Genomic DNA, 18,358 nt, shown 5'->3' with positions numbered 1-18,358 from the left:
TTCCTTCTCTCTCTGCTCCACTCCATTCACCCGTTTTCCTTGTTTGTCAATTTCAACACCTTTAGCTAAGACATTCACTTCCGCCCAGGACTACCAAAATAAAAGACCCATTGTACTTAAAAAAGGGCACAACTGAAATAACACTTTGTATTAATAAAGTACATTTTTAAGTCTTTTACACTCCCACCAATCATGAGTAAATAATGTAACGGTACAGATTACGTTATGAGCGAATTATTATTAAACAAGAAACGACATACCCTTTAAACAACATAAATATTCATGTCAAAAGTAGAAAACCTTTTAAGTAGAAAACTTCAGACATCTTGTGGAGACGCTACCCTTTCCTGCCGAGCTCCCTGTCACTGAGGCAGACCTTCACTCTCCTCACCAATCCGTCCTTGTCAGCAGTACTCCGAAATTCTGCCCAATTTCCACTCATTTCTGTGTGCAAGTTCTCCTTTCAACATCACAATATCTCCGACTTGCAGATTCCTTCTAGGGGTATGAGAGTGATGTTGGGAAGGTACTCCTTCCACCATCGACTCAGAACTGTTCCGCAAGGTATTGAACGTGTCGCCACCTTTTTCTGCCATATACGTCTGCTCTGACAAATTCACCAGGTGGAGGTAGGGCCTTAACAGTTTTCACAGTCAGGAGGTGATTAGGGGTGAGTGGCTCAAGACTATGAGGGTCACTGAGGTTGTCAACGGTCAGTGGGCAACTGTTTACGATAGTCATAGCTTCATAGAGGAAAGCCCGTAGCGATGCATCACTCAGCCCTCCAGAGGAAAGGGTCAGTGTGGACCTCAAGATGCTTCTCACTGTCCTGATCTGTCTCTCCCACACCGCTCCAACGTGACTGGAGTAGGGAGCATTCATGCTAAAATTGCATTGCTTCTCTGCAAGAAATACAGCCAGTCGTTCGGCATTGACTTCTTTGAGAGCTTCTTGGAGTTCGTTTTTTTGCCCCGACTAAGTTGCTCCCTTGATCTGACTTAATCTGACGAACCGCACCACGTATGGCGATGAAACATCTCAGGCCATTTACAGTATAAGAGCATCCGTTGTCATTTCTTCAAGCATCTCTATGTGGATGGCACGGGAACTGAGACAAGTGAAGAGAAGACCGTACCTCTTGTTCTCCTTTCTCGCTTGCTTTATAAAGAACGGGCCGAAGCAGTCCATACCACAGAAGGTGAAGGGGGGCGATGGTTCCACGCGTTCAGGGGGTAGATCAGCCATCCTTTGCTTTTCTGTTGCTTTCCGGTGCCGTCTGCAGGTGACGCATTTCCGTGGTCACTGACTCACACGTATCGACTCGTCTTCTTACGTCAGTTGATGGTGTGATGAGATCTCGAATTTGACTGTACATGTTAATTATTTCTCCTTTATCTTTCTTGAGTTCATCAATGAGAAGACAATCATCCAACAAAGGGAACCAATCCAAGTTCCTCCATCAGATCCACCCAAAGTTCCACAAACACGGGAACAGAGATGAACCTGTAGCAACGATCATGAACTGGAAACTCAACTAAAGCTAACTATGCTAAGCTAACACACCGATACACAGAGCTAACGCTAACCACTCCATATAAGGAATAATAGACAAAATAAAAAGAACATGTCTTACTGTCATAAAACCACAGAGAACCATTGATCTGTTTATGATCAGATTTAACACTTGTATGGAAGAATAAAAGCTAAACATGTCACACGATGTGTGAAATAAATGTTAGCATAATATTAATGTCACTATGCATCCGTCTAAACTTGTGAAACGTAATATTTTTAATTATATTTCACGTGTTCACAGACAAAGCTGGTCCCATTAGACTAATGTAACTATTGAGATTATTACACATAAATATACTGAATGATTAAATCATCAGCTTGATCTGGTTTAATTATAGGAAATCAGATTTCTTTATTAATCATAACTTTATGTAACGGGTGTGCTTAGTCTTTATCAGTTTTTCATTTAAGTTCGATGCACATTCGTTAACCCTCGTCTATTCTGCGTTGTGGTGAAATCAAGGACCATGATCAGCTGCTGGTTGGTCTTTTAAAACAGGCACAGTGATGTAGTCTGTACAAATGAACAGAAAAACACACAAGGCTCTGTAACATGCAGTCTCTTCCACACACAGTGACAGCAAACAGGCCCCAAGCTCCTGTTAGCAGATGCGCAACAAAGTAATCTGTAAACTAACACATGCGCACCTTAAAACTTACAAAAAGTTAATTTACAAAGTTTAAATTCAACTGACACATTAACTGCATGTTCATAACCTAAAGACCATCATTTGCACATGGATAAAACAATTCATTCTAAATCCAAAATAATTGTTCAAAACTGACGAGTAAAATAAGAACCAACCTCCTCTCAGCCTGTAGTAGGCCTGAAGCCTCTTAAAGTGACAGTACAGATATTAACGCTTTACTTTGAAAACATTTATACATACTTACTGGCAATAAAAAACCTCTTAACCATATAAAAACCATATTAATCAGGATTTGGTGATATTTCAAACATAAATGTAGCCTGGTTAGCTTTATGTAACTCATAAGATAAATGAAACAAGATTCAGCAACAGTAAAAACACTGATGGAGTTTATTTGTGCTTTTCATGTGCTTTTTTTTTTTTTTTTTAGAAAATGATTTCATTTTAAGTGAGGAAATAAATTAATTTCGTACAATAACACTAATAGAGTGATCCACATGCACTGATATATTCCATAAAATATCAGCTCATGAACTCTTTGAGTCAGCAGATATTGTAGCCTTTTTCAATGTCTTGATGTATTCAAATGTATTTGTGTTTGTAAGGAACCTGTTTACACTTTAAGTTGGGAATTGTTTTATTTATTTATAGTTTTTTTTTTTTTTATTTATCGTGATGTTTATCGTTATTGTGATAAATACCAGAAATTATCGGGATAATTTTTTTAGTCCATATCGCCCATCCCTAGTTCCTGTAAAGATAAGATATCCTTTATTTGTCCCACAAAGACAAAATTTGCAGTTTCAGAGTTTAGGTTCAGATAACTCACTCTACCGAGGACATGTCTTCCGACATTAATAAAACTCCCATTTCTCTTTAAGAATCAGGACTGATGGTCAGCAGTGGATTCAGCTTCTGAACTACTGCTAAAAGGACTTGATTTACAATAGAGATGTTGATAACCGTGTAGTTTAATGTTTCCTTATCGACTAGTCTATTACACCAGGTTTTAATTAAACACTTCACATTAAGCATAAAAAATAATCTACAAGGTAAAAACTTTGTGTGTATTTAATATTTATCTGAAAACATCTTTTGCATAACTAGTTATGAGTTTAAATACAAGTGAGCTGTGCACACTGTGAGACTGCTGAACATCAAAGTACTGTATATCCTCAGTGAAAAATCAAAGGAAACAAATCATGGGGTTGGAGGTGGGGTGCGCTTCTTGGGGCTTTCTTGGTTGTGTGCATGGGGGGCGGTGGCTGCCTCTCGGCCTGGGATCTCTGGGGGTTGCTTGGTCGTGGGGGGGTGGCCTGAGGCTCCTTGGCCCCTGTTGTTTCTGCCGGCCTGGCTGCATCTTTGGGCTTGGGCGACGCTTGGATTCACAAAAGCAGTTCTTGCACAAACATTGGTCATGGATGCACGGGCATGCCTTGGCCTGTGGGATAACCTTAGATCCCAAATACCAGTTTTAGGTGTAACCACTCACTCCTTACCTCTGTCTACAGCCACCACCATTATACTTAGGCTGGGTGCTGTGTCACCCGCTTCAATTTCTCCACACTTGTCCCCAGACTATCTGAACACAATATGCACAACTATAACATCACTTCCCACTCACTTTAAAACAGTCAACTCTTCCCCACCCCTTCCATTTCCTACCCTGACTCCCTCTTCCCTACCCCCTCACCTAGGTGTAACACTGCCCTCTCTTTTTATATCCTCCCTTTATTGAAGCATGTTTTACCCTTCCTTAGGGAGGGCTAGTAATGGTCACAATTATGCAATAAAATAAATTCATTTATTTAATTGCAATAACAAAACATGCATTGCTGTCTTAAAAAGATTGCACTTCCTGTAGTGTTGACCTTCAACAGCTTGTGCAGACAAAGTGAAAAAGTAAATACATAAATAATAATGTTATCGATTCAGAATTGTCTAATTATTTCCCTCTAATTCAGTATTGTTCTCTAGATGTAAAAAGCTACAAATCTAAAAAAAAAAAAAAAAAAGATACTGGTAAAGTGGAATATATATATATTAAGTGGAAATACATAAATGTAAGGTAAGCAATGTGTCTTAGGATACAGTGCATACCCTACATTTATGTAAGGTAAGCACTGTGTACAGTGTAAAAAATAATGCCAATAATGCATATAACAATTTAATGCAACTTATCAAAGTTCACTTCAATGAGTCTTTTCCAGTTGGTTATTGTTCCAAAAACTAAGTATGAAAACATCAGTAAAACATGAAGAAACTGTGGTTTACATCAGATGTGTTAAAAATGTTTAGGAACAAAAATAAATTGTATAGTAAATATGTCTCTAATCCTACTCTGCTGACTCTAAATACCTACAAAAACTTCAACATGTTAAATAAATATAGTTATTCCTGAACAACTAAAGACATTGATTATGATCTGCAAAAATGACGGAGTTTCATAGCAAAATGAACAATAATTCAAATTCTATTAAAGCAACTTAGAAGGTTATAAATCAACGGTGTGTGGTGGACAGTCAGCTCGTCTCACAATAAAACTTCCGTAAGGCAAAAGCAAGGCAGATGTATTTGTGTAGGGAATTCAACGTGCTTTACATGATTAGAAAAAATTAAATTATGAAAAGTCTCTCTCTCAGTTTTCTTATTTGGATTTTCAAATTAGATGCTGACTTCAGCAGTTCAACACCGTACTTCAAAAGTAGAAATATCAAATGTATTTCACATCTTTCCATCTTACAAAAATCAACAAAGAACATGTATCTCCAGAGAGAAGAGGAGGAAAATATTTGTAGATGGAAATAATTTAAAAAAAAAAAGACAGACAGACAAAAAAGTAAAGATTGTAGAGTTGCACATGTTAAAATAAGCAGCAAGTTTAGTAACAAACCACATTTAAAAAAAAAACATAGGATATGTGAATTTTATTTATGTTGCCTTTGACCAGATTTCCAGAAATAATTGTGAAATTTGTGATATTTACTTTTCTCGTAAAATATGTCAGCATTAAATCTAAATGTAAATGCTACATTTGGATATGGACCCAGATCTATATAAACACTGGAAACAAAACTCAGACTGTGATTATTTTACGGAGACTGAATTCAATGTGGAAACCAAGAGTAAAAAAGGTCTGTCATTTATTCATTTCAATTGCTAGGTGGTGGGGTGATTAAGGATTACATTAAATTTAAATTCAAAGTGTTTATTGTCATATGTGCAGTTAGAAACACGTTTTCTTGTACAATGAAATTACTACCTTGCTTATGAACTAAGATATAATAATGTGTTTATACAAGTTAAATCTAACAGCTTGTGAACTAGGATATAATAATGTGTTTATACAAGTTGGATCTGACAGTGGAGAATACAACACTGCCAATAGAGCTGACAACAGCTGAATTAGCCTTGATGTAGAGACAAAACAAGCTGAAAACTTGTGTGTCCAAAAGAGACATTCCCGAGTGGTGACATTATGGATGAAAAGGGAAAAAAACCTTCCAAACACCTTCGAAAGAGGAACTGTTCTTGAACTGGAGGAATGCTAACAACGTCTGGCAGGGAACAAGGCGAACACAAACAACGATAGAGAGGAGGAGGACAACACAGATGAGAATACACAAAAAAGGACTGTTCAACAACTGAAGAATGTTTGACCAGAGAGACATGTAAACCCATGTAAATTTGCGATGGTAAAACAGGGGACGGGTCCCGGATAAGCAAACTGCTTCTCTCGTCTCCTTTTTCGGCATGTACAAAAAAGAAAAAAAAAAAAAAAAGTGAATGTAACCATGTCGGAAATAAACTGAATAAATAAATAAATACATTTCAATATAAATGTTAAATCTGAAAATAAATGTTAAATCTGAAAATAAATGTTAAATCTAAATTTTAAATTTAAATATTTTACATTTCTTGTAAAAAAAAATGTCAATGTTAAATCCACATATGAAATATTAAATCTAAATCTAAATATTAACAACAAAACAAATAAGTTCACAATAAACATCCACAAGTGCAAAATAAATGATCCTTTCACTGAGGATGCAAAGCTTTTAAGATCATTTCAAAAACATCCAGCAATTTCTGCTACAAGACAATCAATCTTTATCTTTCACAATTATGAAAAAAATGTAATTTAACATTCCCGTGGAACTTCCTTTAATAACGTGATTTTCTCTAAATTACTGTGGTTTGACATATTTGAACAGGTTAGAAGGAAATGGGGTTATTTTGCTAATGGAAAGAATCAATATTCTGGATCATTCTTAGATAATTTCCTTGTAATGTAATAATGTGACATTTGTTAATGTACAAGTTGATCCAGAACATTACAGACACCCAGGATTAATACAGAAATTGATAGAAAAGTATCCAAAATTGAAAACAAAACTACATAAAATAATTGAAAAATTAACAAAATGACAACAAAAATACATAAAACTCTAGAAAAAACTAAAACTAAAATGTTAACAATTAAAGAAAATATATACACAATGACAACTAAAACATATGAAATAATAGAAAAATATACAGCTTAACAACAAAGATGCACAAGAATGACTACTCCCAAAACACACAGCACATATGAAATAAAGATATGCATAATGACTTTAAAATCCACAAAATGACATGAAAAACTCACAAAATCGATTCAAAAAACAAAACAAACACATAAAATGAGAAAAATATACAAAATAGTAGCTATTTATATATATATATGACCAACGACAAATGAGTTTGATCTAATTTTGTCCTAACTTTGCTAACAATACTGTGAGAATGCATTTCTCTGGACAGGCTTCCTGGGATGAATAATTGTATGGATAAAAATGACCTAAAGGTGACTATTAGTGGAATTACACCTGACAGATTTTAAGCCTTTGACAAATAAACTACTTGAATGCACAACCGAAAGGTGCAATCTGCAACTCTCAGATCCCTCCCTCCCCACCGCTCTCTTGCCCTGCCTCCAAACTTTCCAAAGTCCCTCCCTCAGAGGAGCTAACAAGCAAACGTTAGCCAGACACCAACATCACAGTAATATAACATGCTCTGTTAAAAGCATATTACTGCAGCGCTTCTCTCTCTCTATGTGCACACACCTCAGCAGCAGCAGCCACAACTCAGCATCACTTACAGCAGCCCAAACGGAGGCTGCTGCGCACACATGAACAACACATGCACCTCAGAGTTCTAGTGTAACATTTACAAATCAAACATAACGTAAATCGAGCAGCAGTAATTACCTTTCAAGCAGAAAAGTCACCAATTCCATCTTCTACTCCTCCAGACCATACACTGTAAAAAAGACGGTGCTCTAGCTCCGGGAAAGGGGCGGGGCCTGTGAGTAACAGCTATCAGACAGTCCATCAAACACAATCCTGGCTCTGATTGGCTCTTTTCGCTCGGTCACGGTGCATTCTGGCAATCTGCCAAAGGCAGCAGGAACAGCAGGGGGTGGGGCTCAATGAGTATGGTTTTTTCAAACAAATTACTAGTTTGATGTAAAGCTGTCCTTACATAGTGACAGCTTTAGTAAATATGACAAAAAAAATCCCTTTTATAATGAGATTTTTAGTCCTAGTAAAGTAGGTTTTTCATTAAACATGTTTTTGTACATTATGCTAACAAAAATCTTTTAAACATTGATGTTTTTTAAAATCTATAATAATTGGAGTTTTGTGAATATAAAGAGCTTAAAAAACTTTCCAATGTGAAACAATCAAAACAGCAACTGAAATTACATCTTAACACACTCAAAATGAAACAAAAATTCTACTGAGAGAGAGAAACATACAAAATGACAAGGAAAATACGCCAAATGACAAGTAAAGACAAACCGACAACACACTCAAAAAGACAAGAGAAATACACAAAATGATGTAAAAAATGTACAAAACTACTGCTTATGACTAGGGGGGAGGTTTTTTTTTTTTTTTTTTTTATCATTTTACTGATAATTTAATGTTTTTATTGTTGATTTTCGAAGTTTTTTGTTTTCTGTTGCACTTCAATCATGTAAAGCACATTGCATTGCCTTGTGTATAAAATGTGCAGAAGAAAAACATTTACCATTATTATAATTACATTAGTTAAATATCAATTTCTTTCATCCATTAGTGTTAATAAAAAAAATCATTTTGTAAGTATATTAATGACAAGTGGAAAGAACGGTTGCATATAATCAACCACTTTAATGAAAGAAAAACGACCATAAAACACTTTTTGAAACGTGCCAAATGAAAAAAAAACTCAACTGAAATTTTATCTTGTAAGATATAAAAATCTGAGGTGTTTTGAGGTAGAACAGCTGCTTCAGACGTTCTTTAGCCACACGGCTTCATCACTTCCTCACATGATGAAGTGTTTTCTGGTCTTTTGGTTTGTTCTGTGTGTTTTTTATTGTGTAAGACATTGTTTCTCACACATAGGCCTAGGCACTGAGCTAAAAAGAGAACCTACTGTGAAACAGCTTACAATCAGATCCACCTTCAAATCTATCATTAAAGTCAATCGTTTGAGTGAATGAGATTCATATATAATGTATTAAAAAGTGTGTTTCTAACCGATTATCTGACCAACTTCCAGGGAGAAAGAAGCTGCATTTTTTAGCGCTCCGACACTTTTTTTTTTTAAACATTTCTAAAACAGAAGAAGACTTTCAATCACCAATATTCTTTAGAAAAGAGAAACGAGCAGAAAAAGCAGTAGGAACACAGGAAACAGCATTCAATAAGCATTATTCAAGATACAAAAAGGGGAAAAAAAACAAACCAAATATTCCATTTTCAACATGCCACAGTTTTGCTTGGGGCACAAAAATCAATTTTTTTTTTTTTTTTAACTCGTATTGCAATAAAAATAATGGACAAATCAAAAGCAGTGAAAATGGGGGAAATAAGCACATGCACATCAAACAGCGGACACGCATATTAAATGTATTATTATAATTAAACAGTTACCATGATATTTTGTTTAATTTCCTGTTATAAGACCACATTAAAACATAGATGGTGAGAAAATGTAGAACAGAAGTATTTTTTTCCATTAGTCGATCTTTTATGTGTTTTAATGCATTACAAAATGGTATCTTTCAAAATGATGACGTGATTATTAACACACTTAAAATACAGTAAGAGAACCTTAAAATCTATCCTCAAACACACAGGGAGCCAATACAGAGATTAAAGATTTGGCTTCTATGTTACACTTTGACCACAAACATCACAACCAAAACATTAACCTCCAGTATGAGTTCTCATGTGTCGCTTCAGATCAAACCTGCGATAAAACCTTTGACCACAAACATCACAAACATGGAGTTTCTCTCCTGTGTGAATTATCATGTGTTAATCATGTGTTAATAGCGTTAGAAGCAAATTGTTTCCCACAGACATCACAATCAAGAGGATTCCCCTTGTGTGGATTCTGATGCGTCATTTCAGTTCTTGCGACAAAACCCTTTAACCCATACGTCACCACCAAAGGGTTTCTCTCCCGCGTGAATTCTCATGTGATTAACCACTTCAAGCTTTGTAATAAATATTTTACATTACATTATATACATTACAATCATAGGGTCTCTCTCTTGAGTAAATAAACATGTGAGACTTCAGATGAGTCTTATCCCTAAATTGTTCAGTGGATGATCATGTGTCTTTTTAATGTCTCGTTGCGGCCAAAGCTCTTTCCACAAACATTACAACTAAAAGGTTTCTCTCCTGTGTGAATTTTCAGGTGGATCTTAAGATATGCTCTTTTGCCAAATTTTTTCCCACACACATCACAACCAAAGGGTTTCTCTCCCATGTGTATTCTCATGTGATCAATCACCTCAAGCTTGGTAATAAATCTCTTCTGACAAACGTCACAACTTAAGGGTTTCTCTCCTGTGTGGACGATCATGTGTCTATTTAAAGACTGGTTGCGGCCAAAACTCTTTCCACAAACATCACAACTGAAAGGCTTCCCTCCTGTGTGGATTCTCAAATCAGCTCTATTGCTAAATTTTTTCCCACAAACGTCACAACCAAAGGGTTTCTCTCCTGTGTGAATTCTGATGTGTCGCCTCATATCACTTTTGGACCTGAATTCTTTACCACAAACATCACAACCAAAGGGTTTCTCTCCTGTGTGAATTCTGATGTGTCGCCTCATATCACTTTTGGACCTGAATTCTTTACCACAAACATCACAACAAAAGAGTTTCTCTCCTGTGTGGACGATCATGTGTCTTTTTAAAAACTGATTGCGGCTAAAACTCTTTCCACAAACATCACAACCGAAGGGTTTCTCTCCTGTGTGAATTATTGTGTGGATTCTCAGACCAGCTCTGTTGCTAAATCTTTTCCCACAAACATCACAACTAAAAGGTTTCTCTCCTGTGTGAATTCTCATGTGGATCTTCAGATATGCTCTGTTGCAAAACCTTTTCCCACACACGTCACAACCAAAGGGTTTCTCTCTGTTGTGTGATGTTCCTTTGGTGTTGTTCTCAGTCCTAACCTCAGATGTTTGAAAGCTCTCACAGCTCATGTCCATGTGTTCACTCTGAGCTTCAGACTGGGACAAAGGTTCCCTCCAATCCTCACTGTCTTCAGTGTCAGAGCAGTCTGTTTCCTCTCCATCACTGTCTGGTTGTGTACAAGTGTTTGCTGCTTCTGGGCCTTCACTGATGTCTCCATTTGGTTCTACTTTCATGAGTTTAGCTGAGCTGCAGGTTGCAGGTTCTTCTTTGATGTTCTCCTCACTTTGTCTCCAGTGAAGCAGAGAACACTGAGCTTCCTCCTCTTCATCTTCAGTCTTCACAGTAACAGCCGTGATATCTGTCTCCTGCTTTTCCTCCAGACTTTCCCACAGTTCTTCCTCTTCCTTCTTTATGTGGAGATGATCCTGGATCTTCAGTCCATGTTTACAGGAAACACCATCAGGAACATCTGCAGGCAATACTGAACACAACCAGGACCATCAGAGATGTCTCTACACTCAAAAAATATAAAAGTGAGTAAAAAAACAAACACATTTATCATGCACATGTCCCATATAATTAAACCAGGAGAATTGCACACACATTTTGCACCAGCAAATATTGCCCTTATGCTCCCACATGAATGCATACTTCCGACGGGCACTGTACTGGTCGTCTTAAAATCAGCATCACTACTATAGCGCTGCGCTGTCATTATTATTTAATTTCCTGATATATAATTCATTTTTAACTCTTTCCTCACCTGGCTTTTTTTCCTCGACTACTCGCTTGGCCGAGCAACAATGTAAACAACGCAACTTCCGTGTCGCTCTGGGGTTACTTCCGTGTCGTTTTCGTTGGTGTTTTAAAGCGGTTGGCTCCACATTACTATTACTACTAGTATTATTATTATCTATCCTACTTTTTTCTACTACTGTAATGTGTGTGTTTCTGACCCCTATTTTTAACAGTCTTTACTTAATTATACACTTATTCATTGTTTATTCTTTGTCTTTGTTAATGTTTTTATTCTTTCTTTGTGATGTGTTCTGGGGCTGAAACAAAAGCAATTTCCCCCTGGGATCAATAAAGGAATTCTGATTCTGATTCAGGAAGCGGCAGCGGGGCATTGCTGGTTGGTGGCCGCATAGTACCGTAGGGGTTGCAAGGCTTTGTTGTCACTGACATTTGCTACGTTACGTCACTATCCCTGTGCAGGAAATGATGGTACAGACGTGCTATGTGAATTTCAAAATTCAAGTGTATCTTAAAGATGACGATGTTTATCGACGTTTTCGTTGTGCATCTATGTAATTGGATTGTTAAATAATGAATCAATGTATCGACGTATTGTTACACCACTAGTGGCCACAGTTAATGTGTGGCTACAAGATAACGCGTGGTACGAGATATCCACAGTGCTGGATATTCATCTGTTTATTGATTTTTACTTTGAAATATAAAGATAATAAGGATTTCCTTGCTAGTCGGGACAACATTAACATTAGTGACAGACAGGTAAAGAGGATACTGTAGTTCCAGAGGACACAGTCGTCATAAAACATACTCGGAGCTTGGAATCCTGGTTGAATTCATTAGCAACCAACTACAATACTACGGGTAACTTCACAAATACCAGTGAATAATTATAATATGCATTGATTTTTATTCAACACACAGTGCATTAAGCAATTTTTGTGCTTGTTTCTGTGTTGTGTTACAGTAGAATAACATGCTTAGTCATTGGAATGGTTTCAGTGCTACACTCGTTTTTCAACTGAACTAGACTATAAAATGTGAAAATGTTCTCTGTATTCATCGCAGAAGTTTAATTTACTGCTTAACATGCTAGAATCTGTGCTACATACAGAGCTACACAGTGTGTATGTGAGCTAATGATGCTAATGGTGAACAACTACAGGATGATAACTAGTGTTTAATACACATATACTGTGGGGAAATTTTGTGTCCAGACACGCAATTATTCATTTATAGTTTAAATAGTCTTTGCAGACATATTATTTACAGTTCAAAAACAGTCAGCTTTGTTCACTAAATTCCTGGAAACCATTGTTCTAGTGCAGTGGTTCCCAAACTTTTCAGTTCGTACCCCTTCAAACATTTATGTTTGAGGATGAATGCTGTAGCTTCCAGTGGGAGAAGTACCCTCTTGGATCAGCGTTTCCTCTCAGCTAGGGCCCTATGAAATCTATTTTATTTTTTTTCAAAATTCCGTTTTTTCCCCCCCAAATTCCATGTTTTATATTTATCATTTTTTTAAAGAAATATTTTTAACTAGTGAGGAAAGAGTGTGGCGATATCTCGATACGCCGATATATGGCGATATTTTCTTTGCACAATCGATTATCGATATGCTTGCGCTATTGTCAGATTATTGTAGATTGATTTCTGACCAATATATCGATAATAGCAGTATCGTCATATCATGAGATAATCATGATCATGAGCTTGCATCACATATCGTATCGTGAGGTAACCAGAGGTTCCCACCCCTAGTTTCAAGCCGATTCTGTCCATTTCCGCGTTTAACCATTTTCATTGGTCTTACTGTATTTCATAGGGCCCTACTCAGCCTGTCGTTTCTATAAATTAAACACTTTCTCATCTGCCATGCTTCAGTTAATTTGGAGCCAACATTGTTAAATTGATTGATCGCCCACATTTGACACAACACAGATATACAGTATGTATGTATGACGTGCTTCCAGTAGGCAAAATAAGACACAAGAGCATTAAGAAAATTTGTGTTTTTCTTATTTTTTTTAACATAATATCTTTATGTAGGTCAAACATTGTTTTGGGTTGTACATGTGAGTGACATATACAGTGGGGCAAAAAAGTACTTAGTCAGCCACCAATTGTACAAGTTCTCCCACTTAAAAAGATGTCAGGCCTGTAATTTATAGGTAAACCTCAACTATGAGAGACAAAATGAGAAAAAAAAAAATCCAGAAAATCACATTGTAGGATTTTTAATGTATTTATTTGCAAATTATGGTGGAAAATAAGTATTTGGTCAATAACAAAAGTTCATCTCAATACTCCATAATGTACCCTTTGTTGGCAATGACAGAGGTCAAATGTTTTCTGTAAGTCTTCACACACTGTTGCTGGTATTTTGGTCCATTCCTCCATGCAGATCTCCACTAGAGCAGTGATGTTTTGGGGCTGTCGCTGGGCAACACAGACTTTCAACTCCCTCCAAAGATTTTCTATGGGGTTGAGATCTGGAGACTGGCTAGGCTACTCCAGGACCTTGAAATGCTTCTTACGAAGCCACTCCTTCGTTGCCTGGGTGGTGTATTTGTGATCATTGTCATGCTAAAAGACCCAGTTATGTTTCATCTTCAATGCCCTTGCTGATGGAAGGTTTCACTCAAAATCTCACGACACATGGCCCCATTCATTCTTTCCTTTACACGGATCAGTCGTCCTGGTCCCTTTGCAGAGAAACAGCCCCAAAGCATGATCTTACCACCCCCATGCTTTACACTAGGTATGGTGTTCTTTCTCCTCCAAACACGACGAGTTGAGTTTTTACCAAAAAGTGCTATTTGGGTTTAATCTGACCATATGACCTTCACCGAAACCTCTTCTAGATCATCCATATGCTCTCTAGCAAACTTCAGACAGGCCCAGACATGTAGTGGCTTAAACAGGGGGACACGTCTGGCACTGCAGGATTTGAGTCCCTGGTGGCGTAGTGTGTTACTGATGGTAGCCTTTGTGACTTTGGTTCCAGCTCTCTGCAGGTCATTCACTAGGTCCCCCCGTGTGGTTCTGGGATTTTTGCTCACCGTTCTTGTGATCATTTTGACCCCACGGGGTGAGAGCCCCAGATGGAGGGAGATTATCAGTGGTCTTGTATGTCTTCCATTTTCTAATAATTGCTCCCACATTTGATTTCTTCACACCAAGCTGCTTACATATTGCAGATTCAGTTTTCCCAGCCTGGTGCAGGTCTACTATTTAGTTTCTGGTGTCCTTTGACAGCTCATTGGTCTTGGCTATAGTGGAGTTTGGAGTGTGACTGTTTGAGGTTGTGGACAGGTGTCTTTTATACTGATAATGAGTTCAAACAGGTTCCTTTAATACAGGTGAAAAAGTTCCAGGTCTGTGAAAGCCAGAAATCTTGCGTGTTTGTAAGTGACCAAATACTTATCTTACCGACTGATTTGCCAATTAATTCATTAAAAATCCTACAATGTAATTTTCTGGATTTTTTTCCCCTCATTTTGTCTCTCATAGTTGAGGTTTATTTATCATGAAAATTACAGGCCTCTCATCTTTTTAAGTGGGAGTACTTGCACAATTGGTGGCTGCCCCACTGTATAACATTCTGTCAACTGGACCTTCCATGCTGTGGTTGTTTGTTGGGATGGGGGTTAATGTTTGTAGACTGGTAAGGACGGCTGATCTGTGGTGAACCCTAAGGCTGGGCAATATATCAAGTTTTTAATAAATATCGATATATTTATTTAAGAGATAGTAATGGACTATATCGTAATATCAATATAATTCATGTAACATTAAAAGTTTCTTCTGTAGATCCGCCAGTATGCCTTTTTCCACCGTCTATCTTAACCCCGCCCCGTCTCTCTCCCGCTCTGTCCCTGAGTGAAACTCAACAAGGGTTGGGCACCGAGAACCGGTTCCTAACGTCCTGTTCCGGAATTGTTACAAAGATGTTTGAATTTTGATTTGTTTTTTTTAATTCCTAGATGCCCGCACTAGTTTGTTTCCGCGGATTGCTCTGTCTGTTTACGAAGGGTTTGTTTCAGGTGCGTTCAGAATTCGACTGTAGCGACTGCAGTCTGTGTTTGTGTCTGGCTATGGTTTCAGTTTGGACCGCGTTGCGGAAGGGAGATAAGAGCTAATCACAGGTAAAAAGCCCAGTAAAATTCCGGAAAACAAACACCAGGAATAATGAATTGCTCCCTGGTAAAGATAGTAGCTTTAACTGGTAAAATGACAAACTTGGTGATATTACAGCATGTACATGCAGTACGGAATGCATTTACTCCGCCTCCGGGTCCTAGTGCCAGCCATCCGGTGAAGTCTGTTCCGTTTAACAGGTCCGAGGTCCGTGTGTGTTTAATAAGTCTGAGTGTGTCTGTGTGAATGTCTGCATGTTTATGCCTCCGTCCATCCACTCTTTTCATTATATCCATGTCTTTTAAGGCTCTTATTAAATAATGTCGGCTGGAGTCCGGGCCGCTGCCATTTTAGATTATGTCATCGCCAGCGTGTCATCGCCGCAAGTCGCGCAAGCGCAGAATGACCCAAATTAACTTAAAGCTGTATTAAGCAAGTGAAGTGTTTACAAGAAAGATGAATTATCTAACTTGAAATTAAAATCGGAATAAACCAGCCACTTAATTTGGATTTAAGTTTAATTCAGAATTAAATTAGTATTAGGAATTATGTATTTACATGGTCAGTTTAAAGAGGAATTAAAGCTCACATGTAAACGTGGCCAGTGACGGCCGGGAAAGTTGTTGCTTTTTTTTTTTTTTTTTTTTAAATTGACACGTGCACTCCATACAACTATTACAATATGAACAATTCACACATTTACCTGTTTAAATACAACATGTAAATTATTTACAGTCATTCAATTTACATATATACAATAAAAAAAAAAAATCTCTCGGGTCTTTTACTTTAATCGACAGATTTAAGAATTCAAAAATGTTTAAAGTTTCCACTTCTTTTGTCTTATACTCCATGTAAAGAGGTCTTATATTAGTGTATTTTCTTTTTAAAGTGGTGCAACTTTTATGGCTTTAGACTCCAATTACATTTATGCATATAATATCTTGCCGACAATATAACAGATTCAAAATATAACTTTTTATTTTTTCTGATTCCACTGTATCCAGAATGATAATATTACTTTTAAACTAGAACTGTTGATTGATTTGTCACATGACTGCTCCAGGGTTTGAGTTTGTTTTATTTTGTTTCACATCTACCTGAGCTGCAACTAGGAATGAGTGATATACAGTGGACTAAAACAATTATCCCTTTAATTTCTGGTATTTATCACGATAATGATAAGCATTGCAATAAATTAAAAAAAAAACAGGGGGGCTCCGTACAAAACAATAATGAGAAATAAATATGTTGTCCCTGGTAAATATAGTAGCTCTAACAACCGGTCTAATGCATTTACTCTGTCTCCGGGTTTTAGTATCAGCCGATCAGATGTCTCATTGTGGGACTAACAGAGTATTATCTGATCTTATCTGATGATAAAAGTGAAAAGTCCAAACCTGCAGAGTGTTGTTCAGCTGAAGAGTCTGTCATCATGTTGCTAAAGCTAAGCTAAAGACTCGAAGGTGTCGCGGTCAATCTGGTGACCGTGTTAGCTTGTGAACGACCTTCGTTTACGTCTTTTCCCTCCAATGAAGAATGGTTCATTAAACACTCTATTGTACAGCACAGATGTGTGCTCGGTTTATCTGAACTCTTTAAACTGATCATTACAAACACACGGAGAACCGTTCATTTCTTCTTCTTCGGTGGTTTTTAATGGTGGTTGACAGTAACACAAAGCGCACTTTACTGCCACTTAGCGGACGATCAGCAGCTTTGACATCGGAGCAACTTTTTAATTTCTTATTTTGTTAATAATATTATAAGAAACCATCCAAGGCCACAAAATAATGTGACAACAGCGTCAACAAATATACAAAAATTGATTTAAATTGTTTTGAAAAATAATGGCAAAAAATAAATAAAAATAAACTCAGATAAACAATTCAGTCAGGAAACAAAATCTCAATAGTTTGGGAAATACTGACAGATTTGGATCTGATCAACTTGACATTATTATTATTATTATTATTATTATTATTATTATTATTATTATTATTATTATTATTATATTCTAATCTATTATATCTTTATTTTTAATATTTTTTAAATGTAGGAAACAATGTTTGGATATATAATAGATAATACAACATTGTACAAGTTTAAAGTAAATAAAGTTATAATCATAATCATTAAAGGAACACTTATTTACATTCAAGTTAAATGTCTGATACATGTATTAAAAAAATTACAAGGGTAAAGATTATTTAATATTTTCAAACTGAATGAACATTCTTCTTTTCTGGATGTTTAACATCTATCGTTTTGGTGCATTACCGCCCCCTTCCGCCGCGGAGTGTAAAACGATCATTCGCTCACACATTACAGTGGTTCTCTGCTGCTTAGGCTTAATAAACTGAGACCAAAAAAAAAGCAAATGTTTAAAATATCACGTTTAACACGAACTTCTTTTGAGATTGAAAATGTGAATCCTAAAATAAGTTTGTGTTGAAGCCAAAATCGTTTGCATTTAATCCATAACTAAAAAGTTTGAAATTAGGCAGCAGAATAATAAGCATTACTGTGGTTTTGAAGAAGTTAAGCACTTTAATTTTGCCCCGATAAATTGAGTAAGTTGTACAGAACCCCGCTGCAGCACTGAAGCGGGAGGGAACATGGAGGGGCTGCAGCCTCCGCTCTACAGACAGTGAAGGACGAGGGATTTGTTGCTTGAAGTCGCTTAAAAAGTTCAGATTTTCCAACTTTGAGCGACGAAGGCGAGCGCGATCTCGTCGCTCAAATTACACGTCACCTTGCTTTA

The 18,358-nt window shown here is 36.9% G+C and overlaps 2 protein-coding genes across 4 annotated transcripts in view; one reads left to right on the top strand and one right to left on the bottom strand.

Moving 5' to 3' along the window:
* The window catches only part of LOC114474023 (zinc finger protein OZF-like), a 122,123-nt gene that overhangs the window by 24,398 nt on the left and 79,367 nt on the right, over positions 1-18,358 (top strand). The gene's annotated exons all lie outside the window — the stretch shown is intronic.
* LOC114474028 (zinc finger protein OZF-like) lies at positions 9,048-17,251 on the bottom strand. Its single transcript, XM_028463894.1, has 2 exons — positions 16,995-17,251; positions 9,048-11,179 (listed from the first exon to the last, which is right to left on the bottom strand). Exons 1-2 carry the CDS (start codon positions 17,029-17,031, stop codon positions 9,870-9,872), a joined length of 1,347 nt encoding a protein of 448 aa, XP_028319695.1. The 5' UTR covers positions 17,032-17,251; the 3' UTR covers positions 9,048-9,869.

This window comes from Gouania willdenowi, chromosome 13 (genome assembly GCF_900634775.1).
Source record: "Gouania willdenowi chromosome 13, fGouWil2.1, whole genome shotgun sequence".
In the NCBI taxonomy this organism is placed as follows: Eukaryota; Metazoa; Chordata; class Actinopteri; order Blenniiformes; family Gobiesocidae; genus Gouania; species Gouania willdenowi.
Note: the sequence above shows the minus strand (reverse complement) of the source record. Positions and strands in the feature narration are given on the sequence as shown.

Coding starts and splice junctions, on each gene's coding strand:
- LOC114474028 (XM_028463894.1), bottom strand. CDS start 17,031: ATGATGACAGACTCTTCAGCTGAACAACACTCTGCAG. Junction 11,180..16,994: donor AGCTGAACAACACTCTGCAG/GTTTGGACTTTT, acceptor GGTTGTGTTCAG/TATTGCCTGCAGATGTTCCT.